This window comes from Heterostelium album, assembly GCF_000004825.1.
Source record: "Heterostelium album PN500 unplaced genomic scaffold PPL_scaffold3, whole genome shotgun sequence".
Lineage (NCBI taxonomy): Eukaryota > Evosea > Eumycetozoa > Acytosteliales > Acytosteliaceae > Heterostelium > Heterostelium album.
This window is the reverse complement of record NW_008805065.1, coordinates 1444066-1469388: the sequence shown is the minus strand read 5'-3', so window position 1 is coordinate 1469388 and position 25323 is coordinate 1444066. Positions and strand designations below refer to the sequence as shown.

General features: G+C 31.6%; 9 protein-coding genes across 9 annotated transcripts; 5 read left to right on the top strand and 4 right to left on the bottom strand.

The window, feature by feature from the left end:
- Window positions 1-263: 263 nt before the first annotated feature.
- PPL_03156 (NADH:flavin oxidoreductase/NADH oxidase) lies at window positions 264-1536 on the bottom strand (the record flags this gene model as incomplete). Its single annotated transcript, XM_020574128.1, has 3 exons — window positions 264-1045; window positions 1119-1357; window positions 1421-1536. The coding sequence occupies 3 exons, from the start codon at window positions 1534-1536 to the stop codon at window positions 264-266; spliced, it is 1137 nt and encodes a 378-aa protein (XP_020436200.1).
- An 82-nt stretch (window positions 1537-1618) lies between these two features.
- Window positions 1619-5668, bottom strand: atp5b (ATP synthase beta chain; the record flags this gene model as incomplete). Its single annotated transcript, XM_020574127.1, has 4 exons — window positions 1619-1652; window positions 2153-4034; window positions 4489-4642; window positions 5624-5668. The coding sequence occupies 4 exons, from the start codon at window positions 5666-5668 to the stop codon at window positions 1619-1621; spliced, it is 2115 nt and encodes a 704-aa protein (XP_020436199.1).
- A 146-nt stretch (window positions 5669-5814) lies between these two features.
- On the top strand, window positions 5815-7770 carry tpp1 (S53 family peptidase; the record flags this gene model as incomplete). The annotated part of the gene is made up of 5 exons (XM_020574126.1): window positions 5815-6055; window positions 6131-7151; window positions 7214-7419; window positions 7477-7566; window positions 7634-7770. The coding sequence occupies 5 exons, from the start codon at window positions 5815-5817 to the stop codon at window positions 7768-7770; spliced, it is 1695 nt and encodes a 564-aa protein (XP_020436198.1).
- A 291-nt stretch (window positions 7771-8061) lies between these two features.
- Window positions 8062-8754, top strand: haao (3-hydroxyanthranilate 3,4-dioxygenase; the record flags this gene model as incomplete). Its single annotated transcript, XM_020574125.1, has 3 exons — window positions 8062-8088; window positions 8156-8293; window positions 8374-8754. The coding sequence occupies 3 exons, from the start codon at window positions 8062-8064 to the stop codon at window positions 8752-8754; spliced, it is 546 nt and encodes a 181-aa protein (XP_020436197.1).
- Window positions 8755-9058: 304 nt separating this feature from the next.
- PPL_03152 (uncharacterized protein) lies at window positions 9059-11023 on the bottom strand (the record flags this gene model as incomplete). Its single annotated transcript, XM_020574124.1, has 2 exons — window positions 9059-10809; window positions 10891-11023. 2 exons carry the CDS (start codon window positions 11021-11023, stop codon window positions 9059-9061), a joined length of 1884 nt encoding a protein of 627 aa, XP_020436196.1.
- A 2238-nt stretch (window positions 11024-13261) lies between these two features.
- Window positions 13262-14928, top strand: PPL_03151 (uncharacterized protein; the record flags this gene model as incomplete). The annotated part of the gene is made up of 4 exons (XM_020574123.1): window positions 13262-13302; window positions 13795-13922; window positions 14094-14561; window positions 14654-14928. The coding sequence occupies 4 exons, from the start codon at window positions 13262-13264 to the stop codon at window positions 14926-14928; spliced, it is 912 nt and encodes a 303-aa protein (XP_020436195.1).
- A 208-nt stretch (window positions 14929-15136) lies between these two features.
- uch1 (ubiquitin carboxyl-terminal hydrolase) lies at window positions 15137-16238 on the top strand (the record flags this gene model as incomplete). The annotated part of the gene is made up of 4 exons (XM_020574122.1): window positions 15137-15394; window positions 15472-15810; window positions 15947-16185; window positions 16232-16238. The coding sequence occupies 4 exons, from the start codon at window positions 15137-15139 to the stop codon at window positions 16236-16238; spliced, it is 843 nt and encodes a 280-aa protein (XP_020436194.1).
- Window positions 16239-16310: 72 nt separating this feature from the next.
- Window positions 16311-19807, bottom strand: pakH-2 (STE20 family protein kinase; the record flags this gene model as incomplete). The annotated part of the gene is made up of 7 exons (XM_020574121.1): window positions 16311-16325; window positions 16357-16375; window positions 16459-16967; window positions 17056-17293; window positions 17384-18050; window positions 18565-19471; window positions 19532-19807. The coding sequence occupies 7 exons, from the start codon at window positions 19805-19807 to the stop codon at window positions 16311-16313; spliced, it is 2631 nt and encodes an 876-aa protein (XP_020436193.1).
- Window positions 19808-23517: 3710 nt separating this feature from the next.
- metK (methionine adenosyltransferase) lies at window positions 23518-25245 on the top strand (the record flags this gene model as incomplete). The annotated part of the gene is made up of 3 exons (XM_020574120.1): window positions 23518-23572; window positions 23686-23763; window positions 24221-25245. 3 exons carry the CDS (start codon window positions 23518-23520, stop codon window positions 25243-25245), a joined length of 1158 nt encoding a protein of 385 aa, XP_020436192.1.
- Window positions 25246-25323: the final 78 nt, after the last annotated feature.

Here is a 25323-nt window from a genome sequence, read left to right as displayed (position 1 = left end):
TTCAATCAGTAACATATTACTGAGAGTTAATCAGAAAATATAACAATCGGTTTTAATCAAAAAATGATTTTTCGTTTCATTAATAAATATTTTTACGATTTCACACACATTTATAAAACATCATTTTTTGTCATCAATCAATCATTTTATTATTGCAATAATAAATTAATTTCACTTTGGTCAAATGAAAGTTGATATTAAAAATAACATTCTTTTTTTATTTAAATAACTATACTATATATAATGAAGATGTGCTTTTTTTTTTAAATATAATCTTTACCTAAATTATATTGGAGAGCTTGGTCGACATCCAACTTGATGGTTGCCGCCGAATGTAATACCCAGAATGGATCTCTCAATAGTGGTCTTGCCAACATGATTAGGTCGGCGCGATCATTGTCAATGATGGACATTGCTTGTTCAACTGTTTTTATTGATCCAACGGTGGAGGTGATTATATCTGGTATTTCTCTTTTGATTGCTTCTGCCAGAGGAACTTGGAACAACGGACCGAATGGTGTTTTAGCATTCGCACTGTTTCCACCGGATGATGCATCCAATATGTCAACATCCAACTCCTTGAGTATCTTGGTGAGTCGAATTGAGTCGTTCAGTGTCCATCCACCTTCGATCCATTCTTCGGCACTGATTCTCACCATCAGAATCTTGCTCCATACCGTTCTGATTGCCTTTACAATATCGTTGAGTATTTTAATTCTTCCTTCGAAATCGACACCGTATTCATCGGTTCTATGATTGGAAAGTGGTGAGAGGAATGAGTTGATGAGATATCCATGGGCACCGTGAATTTCAAGTGCGTTGAATCCAGCCTTTTCAACTCTGATCGCAGTATCTTTGAATGATTGAACGATCGACTCGATCTCAAACACTGAAAGTTCGGGTGGCACAATCATCTCTGGTCCATACAACAGTGATGGAGCATCGATTTGACTCCAAACACCTTGTTCCTCGCCAATATAATGTTTGGCATTGTCCAAATACAAAGGAACGGTAGATGCTCTTCTACCAGCATGTCCAATTTGAACTATAAATAGATTAAGATAAATATTGATAATTGATCATTTGGAGAGATAAAAGTATAGTAGTTATGAAAATACTTACAGCATTAAATTGATGTACGAAACCAACTATTCTTTTTAATGGTTCAATCTGTTCATCTTTCCATAAACCCGAATCATGTGGTGTGATTCTACCTTCTGGTACAACGGCAGTAGCTTCTAATACAACCATCGATACGCCACCTTTGGCAAAAGTACCATAGTGTACCAGGCGCCAATCACCCCATGAATCCATCGACACTACAGTACTGACACATTGGTGAAGCAACGACTCTGTTCTTCAATGTTTGGTTTCTAATTGTATTGGTTTGAAAAGTGTTGGAACAGTTCTTGCTTTTTGCTTTACAATCAACTCTTGTCTGATACTTTGAGGTGTTGTTGCTTGAGGATGAATTGCAGATGCACCTGGATATTGAAAGTTTAATGGCATTTCAAAAGGATATTTAAATGGTTGCATGATTTTAAAAGTTTATATATGAATTTAGTTTATGGACTGCAAAATGATATTTTTGAATAAATAATTATTATCTATTTGATATTTATAGAGAGAGTGACTCAAGAGTAATATTATTACTATTTGATTTATGATTGTTATTGGTCAAATGAATGAATGACCATATATATTGTATCCATTGTTTTAAATAGTTTGCCGAATCCCAAAAGAGTCACTAACAATAAAGAGTAACAGAGCGATGTAAAGAGAATTTGCTCTTTATTCTTTTACATGATTCTGAAGTAACAAAGAATTGATTATCAAAATAAAAGAAAATAAAAAGAATATAGTTTGCTTTTTTGTATATTTAACTTAAGTTACAATTAATATAATCATTTATTTGTTAAAAAATGATGATGTTTTTATATATTTAAATGTTTTTTTAGATTTTTTTTTGTTGTAGTTGTTTTTTGTAAAGAAATAAATGAATTATATCGCTTACTAAAATATCATATTATTATTATTATCATGTTAATCGATCTTATTAAGGTTTTATAGTGATGATTTGGTGAATATTTGGTGATGTGATGTTGTTGATAAATTAATTAATTAAAAGGATGATGATTGAGGATCGATTTACTTTCCAAAGACCTTTTCAATCTCGGCAACTTCCTTATCAAAAGTCTTGTCAAATTCAGCCTTGAGGGCTTCGATTTCCTTGGTGTCAACGTTATATTTCTTCATTTGGGCAACCTTGGCAGCGTAGGCTTCCTCAGAGAGACGCTTGATCTTGTCACGGGTAGACTCTCTCTTGGAGTTATCGACGGTACCGTCAACCTTCTTGGTCTCCTTCTTGGTTTCACCCTCGGCGGAAGCCAAAAGTTGCTTGGCCTTCTCTTCGGCTTCCTTGATGTTACCGACCATGTAGAAGGCATTCTCTGGCAAGTGATCGTATTGACCGGACAAGATATCTCTGAAACCGGCAATGGTGTCCTTCAATGGTACCAAGGCACCCTTCATGTTGGTGAAAGCCTCAGCGACTTCGAATGGTTGCGACAAGAAACGTTGAATCTTACGGGCACGGTATACAGTGGTCTTTTGCTCCTCAGACAAATCGTCCATACCCAAAATGGCAATGATATCTTGGAGACCCTTGTACTCTTGCAAAATCTTTTGTACGTCGGTGGCAGTCTTGTAATGCTCCTCACCGATGATGTTTGGATCCAACATCAAAGAGGTAGAGTCCAATGGATCTACGGCTGGATAGATACCCAACTCAGAGACGGCACGAGACAACACAGTGGTGGCGTCCAAATGTGCAAATGTAGTGGCTGGGGCTGGATCAGTAAGATCGTCAGCTGGTACGTATACGGCTTGTACGGAAGTGATGGAACCGTTCTTGGTGGTGGTAATACGTTCTTGCATACTACCCATATCAGTGGCCAAAGTTGGTTGGTAACCTACGGCGGATGGAATACGACCCAAAAGGGCAGACATTTCAGAACCGGCTTGGGTGAAACGGAAAATGTTATCAATGAACAACAATACATCTTGATTCTCAGCGTCACGGAAATACTCGGCGACAGTCAAACCAGTCAAGGTGACACGAGCACGAGCACCTGGTGGTTCATTCATTTGACCGAACACCAAAGATACCTTGGATCCCTCGGTGGAGAAGGTCTCACCGGAACCTTGTAACTTGATGACACCGGCGGTAACCATCTCGTGGTACAAATCGTTACCCTCACGAGTACGCTCACCGACACCAGTGAATACAGAGAAACCACCATGGGACTTGGCAACGTTGTTAATCAACTCTTGAATCAACACAGTCTTACCGACACCAGCACCACCGAACAAACCAATCTTACCACCCTTAGCGTATGGGGTCAACAAATCAATAACCTTGATACCGGTGACCAAAATCTCGGCGGATGGAGCCAACTCATCAAACTTGGGTGGTTCACGCCAAATTGGGAGTCTCTCGGAAGCCTTGATTGGACCGCAACCGTCGATTGGCTCACCAGTGACGTTCATGATACGACCAAGAGTTGGACGACCGACTGGAACCTTCAATGGAGCACCAGTGTTTTGGACGACAGTACCACGGGACAAACCGTCAGTAATTTCCAAGGCGACACAACGGACGACACCATCACCCAAATGTTGAGCGACTTCGAGTACCAACTTGATGTGTGAGATTGGTACACTTTGCATATCGAGCTTACCCTCCAAAGCTGGATTGTTCAAGTCTTCAATTACCTTTTCGACGTTCTCAGCTTGGAAATTCTCTACGACCAAGGCATCGTAAATCAATGGCAACTTTCCGTGTGGGAAGTAGACATCAACTACGGCACCAATTACTTGATGTACAACACCTTGCATTTCAGTGAGCTTCTCAAGGTTGACATCATCAGAGTTGTCTTCTGGGATGGCATCAAACTCGGCCTTGAATTGATCAAGGTAGGCTTGCTCTGAGCTTTGGACGGCAGCAAAGGTAGCCTTGTTTGACTTTAAGTAACCTATTATATTATGAAAATTCAATTGTTTTTTTTTGTTTTTAATTAATATATGAATTATTTATAATTATTAAATTTTTGCTACTACTAATTGATCAATCATCATTATTATTATTAATCATATTTTAATCAACTTCAACAACCAATCCAATTATATTATTATTTTGAAGTTGAACTGTTCAGGTCGTGTTACATTTTATGAATTTTTTTTTTTTCGACATTTTTTTTTTCTGAACTGATTTTTTTTTTTTTTCAATTTTTTTTTCACCTGTGATGATTACTGATATATCTTTTTTTTTTTTTTTGGCAATATAAAAAAAAATTGAATCGCACTAAAGCTGTAATATGATGGTCTTTCATAACTTGATTGATATGTTGTGAAGTTGAAACTCTTATGTTGATGTTGATTGATTGTTTGTTTGTAGCATAGTAGTAGTAGTTTAATTTAAACACATACCTCTCTTTGGGACGACGTTGGCACTAACGACACCAGTGGCGTTCTTGGCCAATCTGAGGCTGTTTACTTTGTTTCCAACTCTTCTGGCAACAAACATTACTGTGATTGAGATTAAACAATAAGAATTTGAAAAGTTAATAAAATTGTTTACTATCTATTTTTTTATCAAATCAATAGCAATCAAAATCTGTTTATCTATTCTTTCTATCTATTGTCCTTTTTTTTTTTCTATCTTTTTCTTTTAATTGATCTATCCAAATGCTAAAAATATATTTTTAAATCTTATTTTTATTTTATTTTTTTTATCTCTTTGATTGCTATCTATTTATTTGATTTGATTGATTTGATTTTTATTTTATTATTAAATAATAATAAATACCTTTATGATTTATAAAATCTAATAGTTAATATATATAATAGAGATAAAAAGAAAAAAGAAGATCACAATCACCCTGAGTGGTCGTCACTGTCTTTCTATGTGAGTGTTGAAATTATGAGTGTGTAAAAGGGTGAAGAACTGAAATGAGTGGATTTTCTTAATGCTGATTGCAACAAGGCATAAAAAAAATTAAAAAAAATAAAACAAAAAAAATAAAATACAAAAAAAAAAAATAAAAAAAATCGAAAAAGAAAAAAAAACAAAAAGAAAAAAAAATTCAAAACTCATTTCTTTCCAAACAATTTAAATCACCGAACTTCTACAATTTTATTTTGTGTTGTTGATGAACATTAATGACACCCCCAAACATCATACTCAGCCAACTATTGGAAATGGCTTGACAGCTGAGATCCTGGTGTTTTTGTTTTTTCTGATTATTGATCACATGTCGTTGGAAATTAAAAAAATAATATGTGCAAACATTGATTAGTAAAGTGTTGTTTTTTCATTCATCATAATCATTAGCTGTGTATTCGTTGTGTTGTTTGATTGCTGATTAATTTAATTTGGTTTATTCATTTCATTTCACATTTATATTTAATAAATAAATATAAGTAATATATGTGTGTAATAATGAAAATTTTAATTATACCCAAAGATAAAGATACCTTTTGTGTGATATGATAAAATTTGGTGAGTTCAAAACAAAAAACAAGAGTGGTTGGTTGGATTGAGATTTTTGCAATAGTAACATACTTTTGTTTCAATGATTTTATATATATTCGTTTCACTCATACCCATGTTATCAGTTGATTATTTATTGTTTTCATATTATCAATTATTTTTAATATATATTTTTTTAATTGAATATGAAAGTAATGAAAATGAATTGGATTGGAAAGATATAAATTAAATGTGTTTAGATGTAAACTAAATTATAGTGAAATATGCAATTAAATAGTTTTAGAATAGTATTGCTCTTGGTGTTTTCAATTTCTATAATAGATTACGTTTATTCGTCAGATTTCGTACCAGCTCCACCACTCTTACCAAGAAGAAAGTATGTCGAGCATACCAAACCAATCTCTATAAATCCAAGCCAATGGGTTGGAAAAAGAATCGATAATATTCAAGAAACTGAAATTGAACTTACTATTGGTATAAAGCAAAGAAATTTAAATACTTTGGGTAAAGTGATTCTTTTAAAATATAAAAAAATATTATTTTAAATAGTTTCTAATAGTTAATTATAAACTAATATAGAGAAAATAGTATGGGAAGTAAGTGATGTTAAACATCCAAATTATGGAAAATATCTTAATTTCAATCAAGTGAAGTCAATTGTTGAACCTTCGGAGGAAAGTGTTAGAATTGTATCGAATTGGTTGGAGAATAATGGAATTGATAATTTCAGACTGTCTGGTAGTGGTGATTTTATAAAAGGAAAAGTCAATGTCTTGAAAGCACAGGATCTATTGAAAGTAGAGTATCAGAGATTCACCCATGAGGAGTCAGGTCGAATACTGATCCGTTCTCTCGATCCATATTCTGTACCCTGGGAGCTTGAGGATCATATCGATTTCATTGGCGGAGTCAATCATTTCCCTTTGGTTGCGAGACTAAATAAAATGGAGAATATAAAGAAGGAACTAAACTATGTGAGTCCGTACCTGGTAAGAAAGGTTATGAATGCATCGATAGTTCCGGCACATGCAGCAAACTCACAGGCTATTGCACAGTTCTTGGAGGAGTATTTCAGCCAATCCGATTTGGATTTGTTCCAGCAACACTATCGTTTGGATCAAAAAGCAATCACAACTATCCGTGGTCCAAACAGAGAGACCGAACCTGGAATGGAGACAGCACTCGATATTCAGTATATCACTGCGATGGCACCCAATGTAAGCACTTGGATAGTATCGACTGGTGGATTACACGAAGGACAGGAGCCATTCTTGGATTGGTTGGTAGATATGTCATCGAACCCAGATTTACCGTATGTCCACAGTATATCCTACGGGGACGATGAAAGTTCAATTGAAAAGGCTTATACCGATAGAGTTGACATTGAATTCCAAAAGTATGCTGCAATGGGAAGAACTATGGTATTTTCCTCTGGTGACTCTGGTGTAGGATGTACAAGCTCCTGTGATTCACATGTTCCAGGATGGCCTGCATCATCAAGATTCGTTCTCTCGGTTGGGGGTGTAGATTGGGATGGAACCAACATGAATGGTGATGTTATCTCTGGAGGTGGATTTTCAAATTATTTCCCAAGACCACAGTATGAATAAGTTAATTAAAAAACGATCAATTATTAATAGTTAATATTATTTTCTAATCTAGATACCAAGAAGATGTTGTTTCAAATTACCTTTCAAAAAAAGTAGATAAAAGTTTTGAAAAATTGTTTAACTCGTCTGGAAGAGCATATCCTGATGTTTCATCATTCTCTGAAAGCTTAATTATAGCTCATCGTGGTCGTTTAATGTCAATTGGAGGTACTTCTGCTTCTGCTCCAATCATTGCAGGTCTTTTATCAAATATTAACAGTAGGTTTATTAAAAACTGTAAAAATTAGAACATAATGTTAAAATTTTTTATCCTAGGTAAAAGATTAAGTTTAGATCAACCAACCATTGGATTTGTTAATCCATTATTATATAAAATTGCTAAAGAAAATCCAGAATCATTTTATGGTAAATATTAATATTAACTCCAAAAAAATAAAAAGAACTATCTAAACTAACCAATTTTACAATTTAGATATTAAAACTGGATCGAATGAATTTCATTGTTGTAAAGGATTTAAATCATCTGACGGATGGGATCCAGTGACAGGTTTGGGTGTACCAAATTTTAATGTTCTTCTTGATTATATGACAAAATTTGATTCATCCTGAAAATATTCAAAAAAAAAAACAAATGAATAATTTATTATCAAATAAATAAATTATATATAATATCTTTTCTATTATCACTTTTAAAAATATTTCTTTAAATGGTACTTAGTAAAAATATTATTAGATATCAATAGAATTCCTTTTCCGATACTAAACTTCATATAACTTCACAGTATACTGTCATTTTGTTTTTAATTTTTTTAAATTTTTACATAAAATTTTAATTGTTTTAAACATTAAAATTTTTGTGTTGAATGAAATTTCATTATTTATATTAAATCAAAAAGAAAAATGTTACCTCCTTTAAATATTAACAAGGTAAATATTAATATTGTTATTAGTAATAGTATAGTTGTTGATAAAAGTTTACTAATTCAACAAATAGTGGGTTGAAGAGCACAAACATCTTTTAGAACCACCCGTAAATGCAAAGTTAATATATGATGACCCTGATTCTACTTTTGTCATTATGATTGTTGGTGGTCCAAACCAAAGAACAGATTATCATATCAATCAAACTGATGTAAGTAAATCTATATTATAATATATATCTTACAATTGCCTATCATCGTATAAATTTTAATATTATATATTGTTGTTTAGGAATTCTTTTATCAATTCAAAGGTGATATGATATTAAAGATTGTCGATAAGAGTGATGGTCAGTTTAAAGATGTAAGAATTCGTGAAGGTGAATGTTTCTTGTTACCAGGTAATACACCACATTCACCACAACGTTTCAAGGATACAGTTGGTTTGGTAATTGAACAAAAACGTAATGCTCAATCTATTGATCGTCTCTGTTGGTTCTGTCAAGGCTGCAAAGAGAAGCTCTTTGAAGAGTCATTCAACGTAAAAGGATTGGACCTAGGTAAAGAATTGAAACCAATCATCTTGAGATTCTACGAAGAAGAACCACTCAGAACCTGCAAGAAATGTGGTTGCATCAGTGAGAAACCAGTTATCAAAGATAACATTGAATAAGTAATTTAAATAATTCAATCACTTAATTAAACGACTCAATAAATAAAGCAATTTGTAAATTAATAGCTATTTTTTTAATATAAATAATATAATACAATTTTATTTATAATTTTTTTTGGTTGATTGGTTGATTCTGTGGATTCTGTGAAATAATATATAATTTGTTGGTTGGTTGGTTGGTTGTTATTGTGTCGAATATATCTATTGAATAAAGTTGTGTACTGAATGATTGATATTTATTAATTAATATATGGTTAATAAATATTTTTAGGAAAAGAAAGATTTAGCGCGTCAAGTTATAAATTTAGGCAAAGTCTAACTTGTCGAAATTTTCTTTTCTTTTGATTTGTTTGTTGCCAGCGGGTGAAGATGCACCGGTGGTTGTGGTTGTGGTGGTTGTAGTGGTGGTGGTGATGGGACTGTGATGATTGTGCATAGATTGTTTGTTGAATGGTGGTGATGGTGGTGAAGGCGGCTTCTTGTAGGTGATGATTGGCGAAGATGGTGATGGAGTGTTTGAGGATGAACCTAACATGTTATGAATGATTGATGCCGATCCAGATTGGAATGGCGGAGCGAGATGAAAGTTTGACGGAGCAGATGATGTGCTATTGTCAAAAGATGATGCAGAGGATGATGATGACGAGCTCGAATATTGTTCGGAATCAGAACGATGCTTCTTGGGAGTGTGTTTTGATTGCGAACCGGTTGGAAGTGGTGGGAACATAGTTGGTTGATGGTTACCTGTGTTGTGAGGAACAGATGCACCATTAAAGATTCTCGGTAGAGATAAATCGTTGTTGTTGTTGCTATTGGATATTCCATAGCCACTATTCGATGAAGAGGTTAGATTTCCAATTGGAATACTTGATGGATGTCCAATTGAAGAGTTGGAAGAAGAAGAAGAAGATGACGATGATACGGACGATGAAGATGATGTTGCAGGGGGTGATAATGTACCTTGTTGATATGGATAATTGAATTGGTTGAGTGAGGAATTACTATTGTTGTGATGTTGTTGAATATGTACATTTCTATATTGTTGTTGTTGTTGTTGTTGCTGTTGGTGTTGTTGTTGTTGATCTTCGCGAGATTGTTGTAACATGAATTGAGGATGATACATTGATTTGTTATGAATTTGATTTTGGTAAGCTGATTGTGCTTGGAATGATGGATTGTTTTCATAACCACTTTGAGGATGTTGAGGTGGTGAGAAGTGATGTTGAATGTGAGGATATTGACTCAATGGTTCGGAGATTAAACTATGAAAACCAGTGGGTTGAGCTCTGTTGGCAGAGTAGTTGGAGTTATTCCCAAATGTATAGTTTGTAGGAACGACGGAATTGGGATTTACAGGTGGATTGGGTAATCCAGAATCATTGCGATTCTGATAGTGAATGTTTCCAAGTGGATGAAAATTGCTATTGTTACTATAGTTGGCATAATCTATGTGTGGCAGAGAGTGATGTTGATGATGACCATGATGAGGTGGTGGTACCGGAGAGGATGAAGATGACGATGGCGCAGAAGACGAAATCTGGTGATAGAAAAGCTGATGATGATGAGAAGGATTACTCATCGTGTGTGTATTTGAGAAATTGTGGGTGTTGAGATGCATTATGTTTGGTAGTGAGGCACTTTCGGCTCGGCCACTTGATGTGAGTTGCTGAGTATTCCCAAAAGCATTGCCAGCGACCTTCTTATTGTTATTGTTGTTATGATAGTCTTCGGGTGTTGAATATATCATATTGTTGTCGGGATCTGGGTAGGTTTTCTTTTGGTCGTTCTCTTTGGTATCCCTCAGGAATTGGCGCAACATCAGACTCTTGATCTCTTCTCCGTTGGAGTCGGCCAGTGTGAATTCCCACAATTTGAAATCTCGCTTTTTGTCTTGGAGAGTGAGGGTTCGCTTGATACCGATAACCTTTTCGGTACCGGGTGCTTTGATTTTAGTTTCTGATCCATTCTGCTTCCAAGAGTTTCCTTGAATATTTTTTCTTATTTTATTGTTTTTATTATTATCTGTTTTTCTTCTTACAAAATGAAATTCTCCATCTAATATTAAATAAATATTATTAATATTTATTTTTATTTCAAATTATATATAAATATATTTGTAGTAGTTGATCAACTTACTCTCAAATGATGAAATTGAATCCATTTCTGCACGTTCCGGAATCTCTACATGTAGAATTGTTACATGTTCGCCATTGTATTTTCTAATTAAATAGGAGAGATAGTTGGTGTTGTGGAGTCGATGCGGATACATTGTGAAATTTCGTGTTGTTTAAATAAATAAATAGTTTACAAAATATAATATGAGCTATTGTATCATTTAAAGATTATATGATTGATTGGGTTTTAATTATAATTCTAGTTTAAACGATTTTAGTGAATGGTTTTGGTGTGGTTCGGTTTAGTTGAGTTGTTGATTTGTTGTTTGATTTGTTGTTGTTGTTGTTGAGTGTCGGTGATGTTTGTTGGTGACTTTGGTGAAACAATGTACTGTGTTGTTTTGTTGATAAAATTATATTATTATTATTATTATTTATATAAATATGTAAAAGTTATATATCCGTGTGTTTGTTGTGTTTTTCTATGATTTCGAGATCTGGGTATTGTGTTGGTTTGATTTGAATGAATACAGGTTGGAATTGGGTTTGGGAATGGTGAGAGTGTTGGTCGATGGTTTGATTAATTGTGAATTGATTTAATTTTTATTTTTTAAAGATTCTGGTTGTTTTATATTTGGAGAGGCAGTTGTGTTGTAGTGTACAAATGAGTTTGATGACGATGTCTATGATTCGGTGCTTTTCTAAAAGACAACAATAAAATAATAATAGTAACAAGATGGTCGACAAGGTGCGGTAGTGGTTTAGGATGTGAATTTGATTGTGTTTAAAAAAAAATATTGTTTTGTTTTTTTTTTTAGTTGTTGTTATTGTTGCCTAAGAAACTAGTTTGTTTTGGGATGTGTGGTGGTCGAAAGTTGTGTTGGTGGTATTGGTAGAGATGGGCGTGGTTGTGATGGTGGTTGCGCTTTATAGATTGATTTTAGGAGTAGGAGGAAATGTCTGCCTGGTACTGCCGGTCTATGAAATATCTACAGATATATAAATAATGATATGATATGTGTATAGTGTATTTATTGTAATTGTAGTAGTATAACAAATAAAGACAACTAGTGGTCTGGTGTTGAGTAAAAGGATCTTTAAAACGACTAATAAGACAATGCAATGGTTTTTTTTGACCAATAGACCACGCCCTACTACTCTACAGTTGTTAATTTGTTTTTTGAGAAACAATAATTATTTCGACGATAACTAGCTAATAGGCTGCTGATGCTGGTCGAAAGCTTGTCAATTTGCGCAATAGCGTTTTTAGCTAATACTAACCACCACTACTATTTCTACAATTGTAGTGTTATGTTGTTTAAAAAACAACCAAGCGCAACACATTGTGGTGAGGATAATTAATTATCAAAAAAATAAAAAAAAATTGTTATTGATATTGGTAGACAAACTAAACTTTTTTTTTTTTTTGTTTTTGGAATAAAAAGATCTAGGAGAAATTCAAATACCCTGAGAACCATATAAACACCCCCTCAATCTAGGCAACACCACATAAACACACTTCTCGTGTTTTTAAAACCGCCACTCTACAACAGAATATAGAAATTTCTATCTCGATTTTTACCATCATCTGCACTGAAATAGTGGTGGTTACTCTAAAAATAGGCTCTCAATTGACAGATCAAGCCTCGACTATGACTAATTTTGGAAAAAGTGGCGTAAAGACGTTGGAATGAATTTGTTTGTGTGTGTTTAATTTTTTTTTTGATTTAAAAAAAAAAAAAAAAAAAAGGGGGTAGTAAGACATAAGTTACACCATAAACATAAAAGGAAAAAAAAATAAAACAATTTTTAGCGGTTTTCTTTTTTTTTTTTTTTTGTTTTTTTTAAAATTTTTCGAAAATTATTTTTCTAAGTTTTTGTAGTCATAATATTGACAATGAACACTGGGTGATAGGCTCGAAACGAACCACAAAAATATGATTACTTATAAATTATTAATATTGTTATTAGTTAATTATAAAATTTCATTGGATTGCGCAATGAGGTTTTAAATAAAAACCATCCATAAAAGATCACCCCAAGTTGATTTACCTCAACCATTCACAAGTCAAGTATTTGGATGGTTTGGGCAAATAAGAGTGCCCAACTTCCAACAACAATACGACACTTCGCATAATATGATTTGATTCCAATTGTTAGGAAAATAAATAATGTGGACGTGGTTTTAAGAAAGAATTATTGATATTATCAATATGAACATTAACATACAATGAGAGATGGTGATAAGAGTGGTTTATTACACCGCCATCACAGACGAGTAGGGATGGGGCATAACAAAATTTATATAAAAATAAAATAAATCTGATTCCCACTTGTTGTTGTTGTTTGTGTAGAATTTATTGTTTATTTGTGAATTGTAAAAAATCAACAAAATGTGGATGGTTGGAGAAAGATTCTTAACAAAATTTTCAATGTGACAACATGTTTTCATATTTTTTCAACACTTTAAACTCATGCCACGGTTTTTTTTTTCTCAATTTAGAGGATTTTGATTGAGTTCACGGTTTTTAAGTGAAGGAAACCCTTTTTTGAACCGTGGAAAATTTCAGTCACGTTTTTTTGTTTCTTGAATCGCAAATCACTTATGAACTGCACTTTGATCACTTTTCATCACATATGTTTTGTTTGAATATTATATTGATGACGATGAAGTAAAAGATTTTTTCAAATAAATGACAACATCAGATGACAGTTCGGTCAACTCTTGATTCATCTGAATTGAAAATTTTAATGTTTACAAGATTATAATCTTAACCTATTAATGGGGTTTTGAATATGATCACAAGAAATATGTATTACCTTTGCAGATAGAAAGAAATTTGTTTCTTAAAAAAAAAACATCAAAAACTAAAAAAAAAAAACTTCAAAGGTTTTTTTACGATTTTCTTTATTATTATTTAAATAGAAATTTATTTATCTTGTCAATTGATATGAATAATAATAATTACAATATAGATTATATAGATTTATTATTGGAGTTTCTAGAGATATCTTTTCACACAATTCTTTATATAAGAAAGGTTTATGATACTTGTAAATACTTTTTTGTTTTTTTTTTTTGTTTTTTTTTTTATTAATTTGTTTGTTTATATCTTATGGAGATGTGATATTAATTAAATGATTATATAGCTCTGTTTGAAAGAGCATTAAGATATGGAATTGCAGTACCTTCTTGTCGATCTTTACAGTTAAAAAACTATATAGGTGTAACATTAGATAGTCTAAAACCTCATCTTATCAAAGGTACTATAGAGAAAGTTGTTTTATCCATTCTGAATGAGTTTGATAGACCTATAGAGAGATTTGTATTCCAACTAAATAAACAACAAGATAATAATAATAATAGCAATAACAATAACAATAATAATATTAATAATAACAACAGCAATATTACATTTAATAACTTTATGGTAATAGATGATAATAGTCAAATTGACAATAACAATGATCCAAAAGATTATTATTTTAATTTAATAGCAAACATTGATAAACAACAACAACAACAACCACCTACAATAAATAAGCAACCAGCAAAGCAACAACAACAACAACAACAACAGCAACAACAACAGATAAGTAGACCAAATATAGTTGATATTGAAGATTCGTTTAGATCTTATTTAAATCGATTGTTGACATCTGAAGCATTTTTACCTAAAGTTATTGGTAACAGTATGTTTACATTTAGATAAAAACTAACTCTTTTAATAATATTAAACAAAATTTGACAATAACTTTTTATTTTATTACATTTTTAATTCTAGATAATAAGTTTCAAATAAATATTTATCAACTATCGAATGTAAAAGATTCACTTGTATCTGACAATGCAGATCAATTGAATATAGATCCTCTGCATCCACCAGGTAATAATAATAATAATAGAAACAGTGGAAACAATAGTAATTACAAACCGGTTTGGGTGAATCAGAGTAGAGAGGAAGTAGAATTAAATGGTATCAACAGCATCAGTTTAAAACCAATACCTGGCATGGGAGTCAACTATAATATTTTACATACAACTTTTGAACATCAATAAAAAAATAACCAACAAATTTCTCAAATTTTATTTTTTTAATTAAATTCACAACAATTTGATTGAAATTGTGATATTTTTTTAATTTATTTTATTTTTGTAACCAAAATAAATACAATCTTTATCAATAAATATTATAATAGATAGATAGAATATATATAAGTATAAATAAGGTAATAGTAATAATTAGGTATAATTAGATTAAAACAAAATGTCAGATTCAACAACATCATCACAACAACAAACCTCATCAGATCATCAACCACATGAAAATAAAGAACTCTACGAGACTCAAAAGAATTGGGTACCTTTGGAAGCTAATCCAGAGGTATTGACTTCATTCATGCAGAATCTTGGTGTACCAGAGGAATGGGAGTTCTGTGACATCTATGGTATTGATTCAGAGCTATTAGATATGGTTCCAAAGCCTTGTATTGCTGTATTGTTGTTATTCCCAATCACCAACAGCGTATGTTATAGATTATCAACTTTTTCTTTTTGATTTTAATTTGATTTACTTACTTTATCTCTTACTATTAATAATAGTACGAACAACAAAGATATAAATTGGAAGATGACATCAAAAGTAAAGGACAAATAGTTAGTGATAAAGTATATTTTATGAAACAATACATCGGAAATGCCTGTGGAACGATCGGTGTAGTTCATTCGGTTCTCAACAATGCAAATGTCATCAAATTCAAAGATGGATTCTTTAAGAACTTTTTGAATACCACCACCAATCTCAATGTAGAGCAACGTGCCACAGCACTGGCACTCAACACAGAGATTGAGAAATCACATGAAATCTCTGCTCTCCAAGGTCAAAGTAGTGTTCCAGATGAAGATGAGCCTGTAATTTTACATTTTGTTTCATTTGTAAATGTAAGACAAGACAAAAGATTAATCTATTTATATATATTTTGTTTTTTTTTTATTTTTATTTATTAATTTAATTAAATTCTCTTTTTATTTTATTATATTTCCAAATCTAAATTGATTTCAATCCTAAAATTAATAGGTTGATGGACATTTATATGAATTGGATGGCAGAAAACCATTCCCAATCAATCATTCGACCACTACCGAAGCTACATTCTTGGAGGACGTATCTAAAGTCCTTCAAAAAATGATTGAAGAAAATCCTGAGGAAATTAGATTCAATTTAATGGGTTTGGTAAAGAGTCAGAGTGAAGAAGAAGAAGAAGAAGAAGAAGAGGAAGAGAAAAAAGAAGAACAAAAGGAAAATGAAGAAAAGAAGTAAAAAGTTAATAATTCGATTATTATTATTATTATTATTATATAGTAATTAACTTTTTGTTAAAATAAATTGTTTATACTTACATCTTTTGGTGTGTTTATTGGTTTTGGTGGAGTAGGTGTGATCAATTTCCTGATAACTGTTATAATTACAAACAATATTAAAAATACAATACTAAATATCATTATCCTAATTAATAGAAATTGTGTTTGATGAAACGAACGAATAATTAGTAATTGTTAATTAATTTAGTTTAATGTTGATCAACTTACTGTCTTTGAATGTTATTCAAATTCTTTACTACTGGGACTTTATCTATTTGTGTGTTTGTCTTTTCGTTTAATGTGTGCGTATATTCTTTGAGTGTTTCAGCCAACAGTGTTCCTTTTTCAAACAGCACTGATTGTCTAATGGTTTTGTTGATTATCACAGTGTTGCTGGCATTTCTAGTATCGTCTGATGCCATTGTTTGTTGTTTTCTTTTCATTGTTCCCATTGTGAATTGTGATCTACCATTCGATGTATCGGTTGGATCGTGATATATAATCGATCCACTCTCATTACTATCTTTACCATTGCCATTGCCATTGTTATTGCTAATCATACTTGGTTTAAATCTAGATGATTCATTATTATATATTATCGATCCACTTTCATTATTCTTTGGCTTTGTTACACTGCTATCATCATCATCATCTAGAATTACAGTGGCAGATGATGTTATTGGTCCAGACAACATATCGATCTCTTCCTCTGTTATTGGTTTTTGATTTTTTGATTTCTATAGAAATAAATAAACAAATAAACAAACAAATAATGAGTATAAATATCTCTTTTAATATTATAATATAATGTTTATTCACACTTACTCTTTTTCTATTTTTAATCGCTGTTGCAACTAGATCTTTGAGAGCATCTGGTTTTGCAGATTGAATGAATGGATGTTCCATTAAAGTTTCTGGTGAAGCTCTCTTATCGATCTCCTTAACCAAACAACATTCAAGAAATGATACAAACTCCTTACTCCACTTCTTTGGGTCATTTAATGTTGGTGGTGCTCTTCTTTGTACCATAAACATTGCTTTCATTGGATTAACATCATATAAACTAAGTTTAAATAATAATAGATAGATATATATAATTAGATATCACCACCACTTATATGATTATTATTATTATTATTATATTTATACATACGGTGGTTCACCTTCAGCCAATTCGATAGCTGTTATTCCAAGTGACCAAATATCAACTTTACTAGAGTAGGCATCTTGTTTCAATATTTCCGGAGCCATCCAGTAGGGAGTACCTGCAATCGATCCTTTACAAAAGGTGGAGATAATCTGTGACGATACACCAAAGTCACCGATTCTAACGGTGCCATCCTCAGCCAGTAAGATGTTTGCACCCTTCACATCACGATGAATGATATGATTGTTGTGTAGATAGATCAATCCATCGAGAGCTTGTTTGCAAATCAGTGCAATCTCACGTTCTTTCAGTGTTCTATTGAGTGATTTCATAATGTCAGAGACCGAGCCGAGTCCGCAGAAATCCATGAGAATCCACAGTTCATCGGGGCGTGGACTACAACTTCCAAAGTAGCTAACGATGTGTCTATTCTTGCATTTCTTTAGAATCTCAATCTCTCGCTTGATCATTGTCGTCTCTTCTTTCGAGGTGAACACTTTTATTGCTAGAGTTGATCCTGTGTCTTTCTGCACCGCTTTATAGACAGTTCCAAATGAACCTTCACCCAACATCTCTTCAAACTTGAATGATTCAGGTGACTTCCAATTTAGATCACCATCCAAATGAAGTTTATGTGTCATTTGATTTGGTCGACTGATATCTATATCATTCGCTATAATAATAATTATAATTTAAATTGATTTTAAATAAAAAATAATCAGTTACATAATAATCTAATAACAATGATTATCCTATCCTACATTTTGAGTTTCCAAATAATCTAACCATGATTTGAATGATTGATCAATTTAATCACCTCTCTTTTTTTTTCTAAATTTAAACTTTAAAAACTACACTAAATATATAAATATTAATAATAATATTAAAAATATAATAATAATACACTTGAAAATATAATAAAAATATAATACAACAATATGAATAAAAATAAAATAAAAACTAAAAACCAATTATAGTTTTTGTTTGTTTTTTTTAAAATAGATCGATCGACTGATTGATTTCCCATTGAAAAATAAAAATTTAAAAAAAAAAAGATGTTAATGAATTATTTAATTTAAATAATAAAAAAAAAACCAAAAATATAATATATTTTAAATTATTTATATATATATATATTATTAATTTAATTAACTTGTTTTATGTTGCTTCAATTACAAAATCAATACTATGTTTTCTTGTATCTTTTTCAGTTTGTTTTTCTTTTTCCTCTTTTTCCTTTCGATCTTTTTCTTCTCTTTCTTTTCGTTCTTTCTCTTCCTTTTCTTCTCTCTCTTTTCTTTCTTTTTCTTCTTGATCGTCTTTGTTTTTCTTTTTCAGTGTCTTGGCATAGTGCAGACCACATGCATTACATAGAGTGTGGTCACCGTCTGGACCTCTTCGCCACTCTGGTGTCTCTGTGACATGACAGAAATGACATCGCAGATTCCTCTTGGCAGAGTAAACAGTTCTTCTTCTTCTTCTTGGTTTGTCATGCAAAATGTCATCAAAGAATACCTCGCCAGTAAAGTTCTTTGATGTGTTGGTGGAGTTGGTTGGTGTTGCTGATGATGATGTTGTTGTTGTCGATGCCGCTGCTGTTGTGGACACTGTTGAAACGTTTTGTTTGTTGCCAGATTTAGTTTTGGGTATGGTGGTGTTGGTGGGTGGTGAGTTTGAGCCTGATTTCTGTGCTGCTGCTGCCACTGATGGCATATTCGTTGCAATTACGCCATTAGATGAGGCATTCATTACTTTTTGGGGTGGCGTCAGTGGTTGTGATGGAGTTCCATTGGCTTGTCTTGGTAACTGTTGTTGAACAGTCACAATAGACGAGCCTGAAGATGAAAGTTGAGGAATTTGGCCAGCCAGTGGAATGATTTGTGGTGAAGCTATAGAGTTGGCTGTTTGTGGCATTGTAGCTTGTTGTTGTTGTTGTTGTTGTAAATAATATCCCATATATTCGTATGGATAATAACCTGTTTGTGGTATAATATGTTGAGGTTTTTTTGTATCGATCATCATTGCATCCGTTGGAACTGTTTGATTCTTGTATACCATTTGTCCATTTGCCAATTGATGACTAAAATTATTAAACTATAAAAAAAACATATTATTATTATTATTATTCCAATTGATAATCTTTAATTATCATACCTCTAAACTTTCTCTTGTATGAGATTCTATATATAAATTATCGATAACTTCCACTAATACTCTTGATATATTATACAGATCTGAAAATAAAGCATTTGATAGTGGATGATTTGGTGCATCTGTTGCAAACTCGTGTATTATCTGTGAATATCTTTTAATTTCACCCCATTTCTGATAACTTAATTGAATATGAGGTGTTTTAACATAATGATCATACGACATTATGTTTGGTGTCGCGACTGTTTGGATTTTTGGTGGAGATAAAGGTGATGCCATTATCTATCTTATATATAATAATAATATTATTATTACTATTTTTTCTATTGTTTTTTTTTTTTTTTACTTTTGTTATATTTGGTAAGTAAAAAAAAAAAAAAAAAAAGATTATCTTCAACTAGTAATTAATTATTATGTTATTATTATTATTTTTGTTGTGTTATATATTATTTTAGATGTTGATTTTTTTGTTGAAGTGAATTGGTTAGGTGTTATTTATTACTGTACAAATTTTATAATTTAAAAATTGAAATTCAATTCAGATTGTAATGTGGTAGTTGGCGAATATTTGTGATTGGTAGTTCAAACTGTTTGAAAAAAAAAAAGAGAAAGAGAAAGAATAAAGATAATTGTAGGTTAGTTTATGAAGCTAATACTATGAAAAAAAAAAAAAAAAAAAAAGTTAAAATTAAAAGAGTAATGTAAGAGGGAAAACTAACAATTGGAAATAAAATAACAAAAAAATGATTGGACATTATTTTTCATTTTCTGATTTATGAATTCATTCACTTAATTATATTTTTAAAAATAATTTATGGTGTTTTTGAATGTTAATTTTGTTGGAACTGGTGAAGATGTTGACGGATTTGGTGATGGTGGATGGACAGATTTATTTGGTTGGTTGGTTTTTTCGTGACAGTGAGAGTGAGGTCTATCATTAGATTGATTCTAGTATCAATCATTCGAAACAAAAACAAATATTAAAACCGGATATTAGAATGACTTTAACAAATAAGCTTAATTTGAACAATGAAGTGTTGAACCATTTGGTGTTTCCGCGTCAAATAAAAATCGTCAGCCAGCAGCCAGCCAGCAGAAAAGCCGTTAGCAAAATGTGACGCAACAACAATAAATAAAGAGAGAGAAATAAAAAAGAGAGATAGAGGAGAGTGGAGGAGTAAAGTGAGTGAAAGAAGGTCCAAGTTATTATTATATGTCAAAGAGTGGTGACCGACATCATTACAAGAGTTGATCCTGCAAAACTAAAAGATATTAAATAAAAATTAAATTATTAATGGAGAGACAACATTGACAAACTAGAAAGAAAAGTAAATACAAGTTGGTTGGAATGATTAATGTGAAGCAAGATTAAAAAAATCTTGAAAAACACTGTTTAATTTAATGATGGGTTCTTTCTAGTTTGTTTGTTGTTGCTTGATGATGATGATGATGATATTTTTTAAAAGTACATTTTAATTTATTATTGATTGATTCATTCATTCAACACAATAACAACAACAACTACTACTAATACTATTATTAAAACCTAAAGTCACTAGCATGATCGGGTGGAAACACAGATATTTCTGATCAAACTAATATATTACTGATATTATATTAAATCTATAATACTAAAATTATCAATTGATGAGATTGACATTGAGACCTCTTGTGGTAATGTGTTATATATGTAATTGTTGTTGTTTATTCAAACTGTACTACCACTACTACTACTACTCCACTTGAGTAGTAAGTAAATGATATCATGAAATTTGGTTTGGTTGGACAATGTGTGGTGGTGTGTTTTGGTGAGGTGGTGGTGGTGGTGGTGGTGTGAGTGTGTTATGTTTGATGTTATTGTGTGATGCTGTTGCTGCTTGTCAAGGAAAAGCAAAGTTTGTGTTTAATTAAAAATTCACTTTGAGGAAGCTGTTTAAGTTTGTCTATTGAGTATTAAAACATATAAATATTACTCTACACTAATGCTTCCTAATAATAATACTACTATATTATTCAACTGTATATAATGATGTCTAATGACTCCATGAAAGAATTTTAATTTTCTTTTGATTTGCTTATGGTTTTGGATTGAATAAATACTTTTATCCCTATTCTTAATACTATTAAAATGTTGCTATTGTTGTTGATTGTTGTTATTTTATTGGTCAATTTAAAACAACTAAATAAAATAAAAAAAACAACTAAAATATCAAAAAATCACCAACATTAATATAAAACAAACCTAAATGAACAGTTGCCAAACTTATGATATAAAAAAAAAAAAGGTTACAAAGAGATTAAATTAAAAAATTTTAAATAAAAAAATAAAAATCTAGAAAGAAAAACAAAACACTCCTATGTTTTACTAGAGGTAGGTGTTTAAAAATGATATAAACAATATATTGTTTGTTTTTAAAGTGGTGTTAAACAAGTACTTGTTAGACCAACCTTTTTTTTTTTTTTTAACAAAACCAAACTAAACACATCATCTTTTTATTGGTTTATAATTATCAAACAATTCTAATTTTTTATCTATTCTATAAAGAATAGATTGAATCTATTATAATCTTTTGTTGTTGTTTAAATAAAGGTGATAGTGGACCACTTTTATTGGTGAAATAAAGATAAAATATTGAATCGAACACTTTCTATAAAAAGAGATTAATGATAAACTTTATAAATGACACTGGTTGGTATCGATTCACAAAGAGTTCCCAAAAAAAAATTTTTATTTTTACATTGGGTTAAGATCTTTCGAATGATTTCTCAAAAGATTTAGAATAGTCTAATAAACTAAAAAAAACATAATCTTTTTTATAATTTAACTGATAGGATAATCTAACTAACTAAATTCTGGAAGATTATAATTGCTTATTCTATTCTCTTTTAAACATATTTGTTATACCGAATGAAAACAAAAACATTCTTTTTTTCTTTTTTTTTTTTTTTGTTTTTCTTTTTTTTCAAAAAAACCGTCAAATCAATTAATTAAATTTGCAAATAAAAACATATCGAAAATCCCAATTGTTCTCAATGAGTCATCAACTTTTTGATCTCTTAGAAAACCCCTCTGTTTAAGGTCCGAACGATCATATTGATAAGATTTGATTGCAAATATGGTTTTTTTTGTAAAAGTTCTGATTAACAACATTTATTACCTTTTTTGTTACCTTTTCAATCAAATACATTTCGTTTGAAAAAAGTAAAGTTATCTAAAAACAAACAAATAATGATGATTTTTTTTAATAAATAAAATAGATTCTCTTTTTTTTTATTTTTATTTAAAAAAAACTATTATCTTTTAAACTTGAAAAATTAAAACACTTTTTTGCCAACTACTAAAGATTCAAGTTTACTAATGAATTTTAATTTTAAAACGATAACAAATAATAAATCTAATTGTCTCTCTATTTTTATTTTTTTTAAAATGAATATTCATTTTCATTAGTTATAACAAATTAATATATCTCGTGTTGTGTGGATTTTTACGGTAATAATTAATAATGGTTGTTCCAAAATAAAAGAATATAAAGCTCACCAAAAAGGGGGGAAGGGGTGTTGTAATAAAGAACAAACAGTAATCCCACTTGACCATCAAAATACCACTACCACAACAAATATATATTTCAATTTTTTTTGTTTGCAGACTATAACTTTTAGTGGTGCTCCACCACACACTATTGGTTTGCCCACTTTAAAAGCAAAAAAAAAACTCAAACTTTTGAATAAACTGTTCCAAAAAAAAAAAAAAATAAATAGAAAAAATGTATAAATATTAAGTCAAAATTGAGATTTTTCAAATCATTCAATTTTTTTTTAATATTTTTTTTTTTTTTACAACAATTTTTTTTTCTTGTTCTTTCTTGCACGTTGCACGACGTCTAGTTCAAAAACTTTTTTTTTACCAAATCATTTTTCATTCTATTGCTCCAACTCTTAACATACACATCAAGTTCTTCTTCTTACTGTGTAATTAGTAGTCAGTGATAATGTCTTCCAATACCGTTTTATTCACTTCAGAGTCTGTCACTGAAGGTCACCCAGGTAATTATTCAAAACATTTAAAAATCGGAAACTATTTTTATACAAATATCCTAACATTATAACTTTATATATATATATATATATTACTTTTACTTTTACTTTTACTATTATAGACAAGATCTGTGATCAAGTCTCTGATGCCGTCCTCGACGCTTGTCTCGCTCAAGATCCAGCCTCAAAGGTTGCTTGTGGTAGGTGAATCAAATATAAATCAAATTTAAAATGAAAATTATAAATATATTTTGGATCAAAAAAGGATTAAAATAATAATAATATAATCAACAAACTAGTCAATCCAACTATTAATAATAATAATGATAATCCAACACAAAGAAGATATTAGAGTAAAGCATAATTTATAATCAAAGTTGGAACAAAGAACGATTATATGACCAAATTTCAAGGTGGACTTTAGATGGAACATTACACCACATAATATTTTTGCAAAACACGAAAGAAACTTTTGATCGACAAAAAAAGTCAAAGATTTTTTTTTTTTTTGGTCGCATGTGAAAAAAAAACGAATTCGAATTATAAAAAATTTTAGGAAATTCATTTTGATCTTAAAAATATATTTAAAAATTATAATTTTTATCTTGGTAATTATGCTAACACAAAGATATTATTTTTATTATTAATAATTTTTAGAAACCTGTGCCAAGACTGGTTTAATTATGGTCTTTGGTGAGATTACCACCAAGGCAGTCATTGACTACCAAAAGGTCGTTCGTGAGACCATCAAGAAGATCGGTTTCGATGACTCTTCAAAGGGATTCGATTACAAGACTTGCAATGTTTTGGTTGCAATTGAACAACAATCACCAGATATTGCTCAAGGTGTCCACGTCGACAAGAACCCAGAGGACATTGGTGCTGGTGATCAAGGTCACATGTTTGGTTATGCCACCAACGAAACCCCAGAGTTGATGCCATTGACTCACTATTTGGCCTCAGAGTTGGTTACCAAGCTCACTGAGCTCCGTAAGAACGGAACTCTTCCATGGGCTCGTCCAGACGCCAAGACTCAAGTCACCGTCGAGTACTTGAAGGACGGTGGTCGTATGATCCCACAACGTGTCCACACCATCGTTATCTCTACCCAACACGACGAGAACGTCACCAATGAGCAAATCCGTGCTGACTTGAAGGAGAAGGTCATCAACGCTGTCATCCCAGCCAAGTACTTGGACGACGCCACCATCTACCATTTGAATCCATCTGGACGTTTCGTCATTGGTGGTCCAATGGGTGATGCCGGTCTCACTGGTCGTAAGATCATCATTGACTCTTACGGAGGTTGGGGTGCACATGGAGGAGGTGCTTTTTCAGGTAAGGACCCATCCAAGGTCGATCGTTCTGGTGCATACGCTGCCCGTTGGATCGCCAAGTCTTTGATCAGCGCTGGTCTCGCCGACCGTTGTTTGGTCCAAGTCTCATACGCCATTGGTGTCGCCAAGCCACTCTCTGTCCACGTCGATACCTACGGTACTGGAAAGAAGTCAGACACTGAAATCCTCCAAATCGTACTCAACAACTTTGATTTGAGACCAGGTGTTTTGACCCGTGATTTGCAATTATTGAGACCAGTTTACCACAAGACAGCCTCTGGTGGTCACTTTGGTCGTAATGATCCAGATTTCACCTGGGAGACTCCAAAGGTCCTCAAGTTTTAAAAAAAGATTACTCTAGAATTACAATAAATCTTTATAATATAGTGCACATAATTTAAAAACATATAAATAAACTCGGGT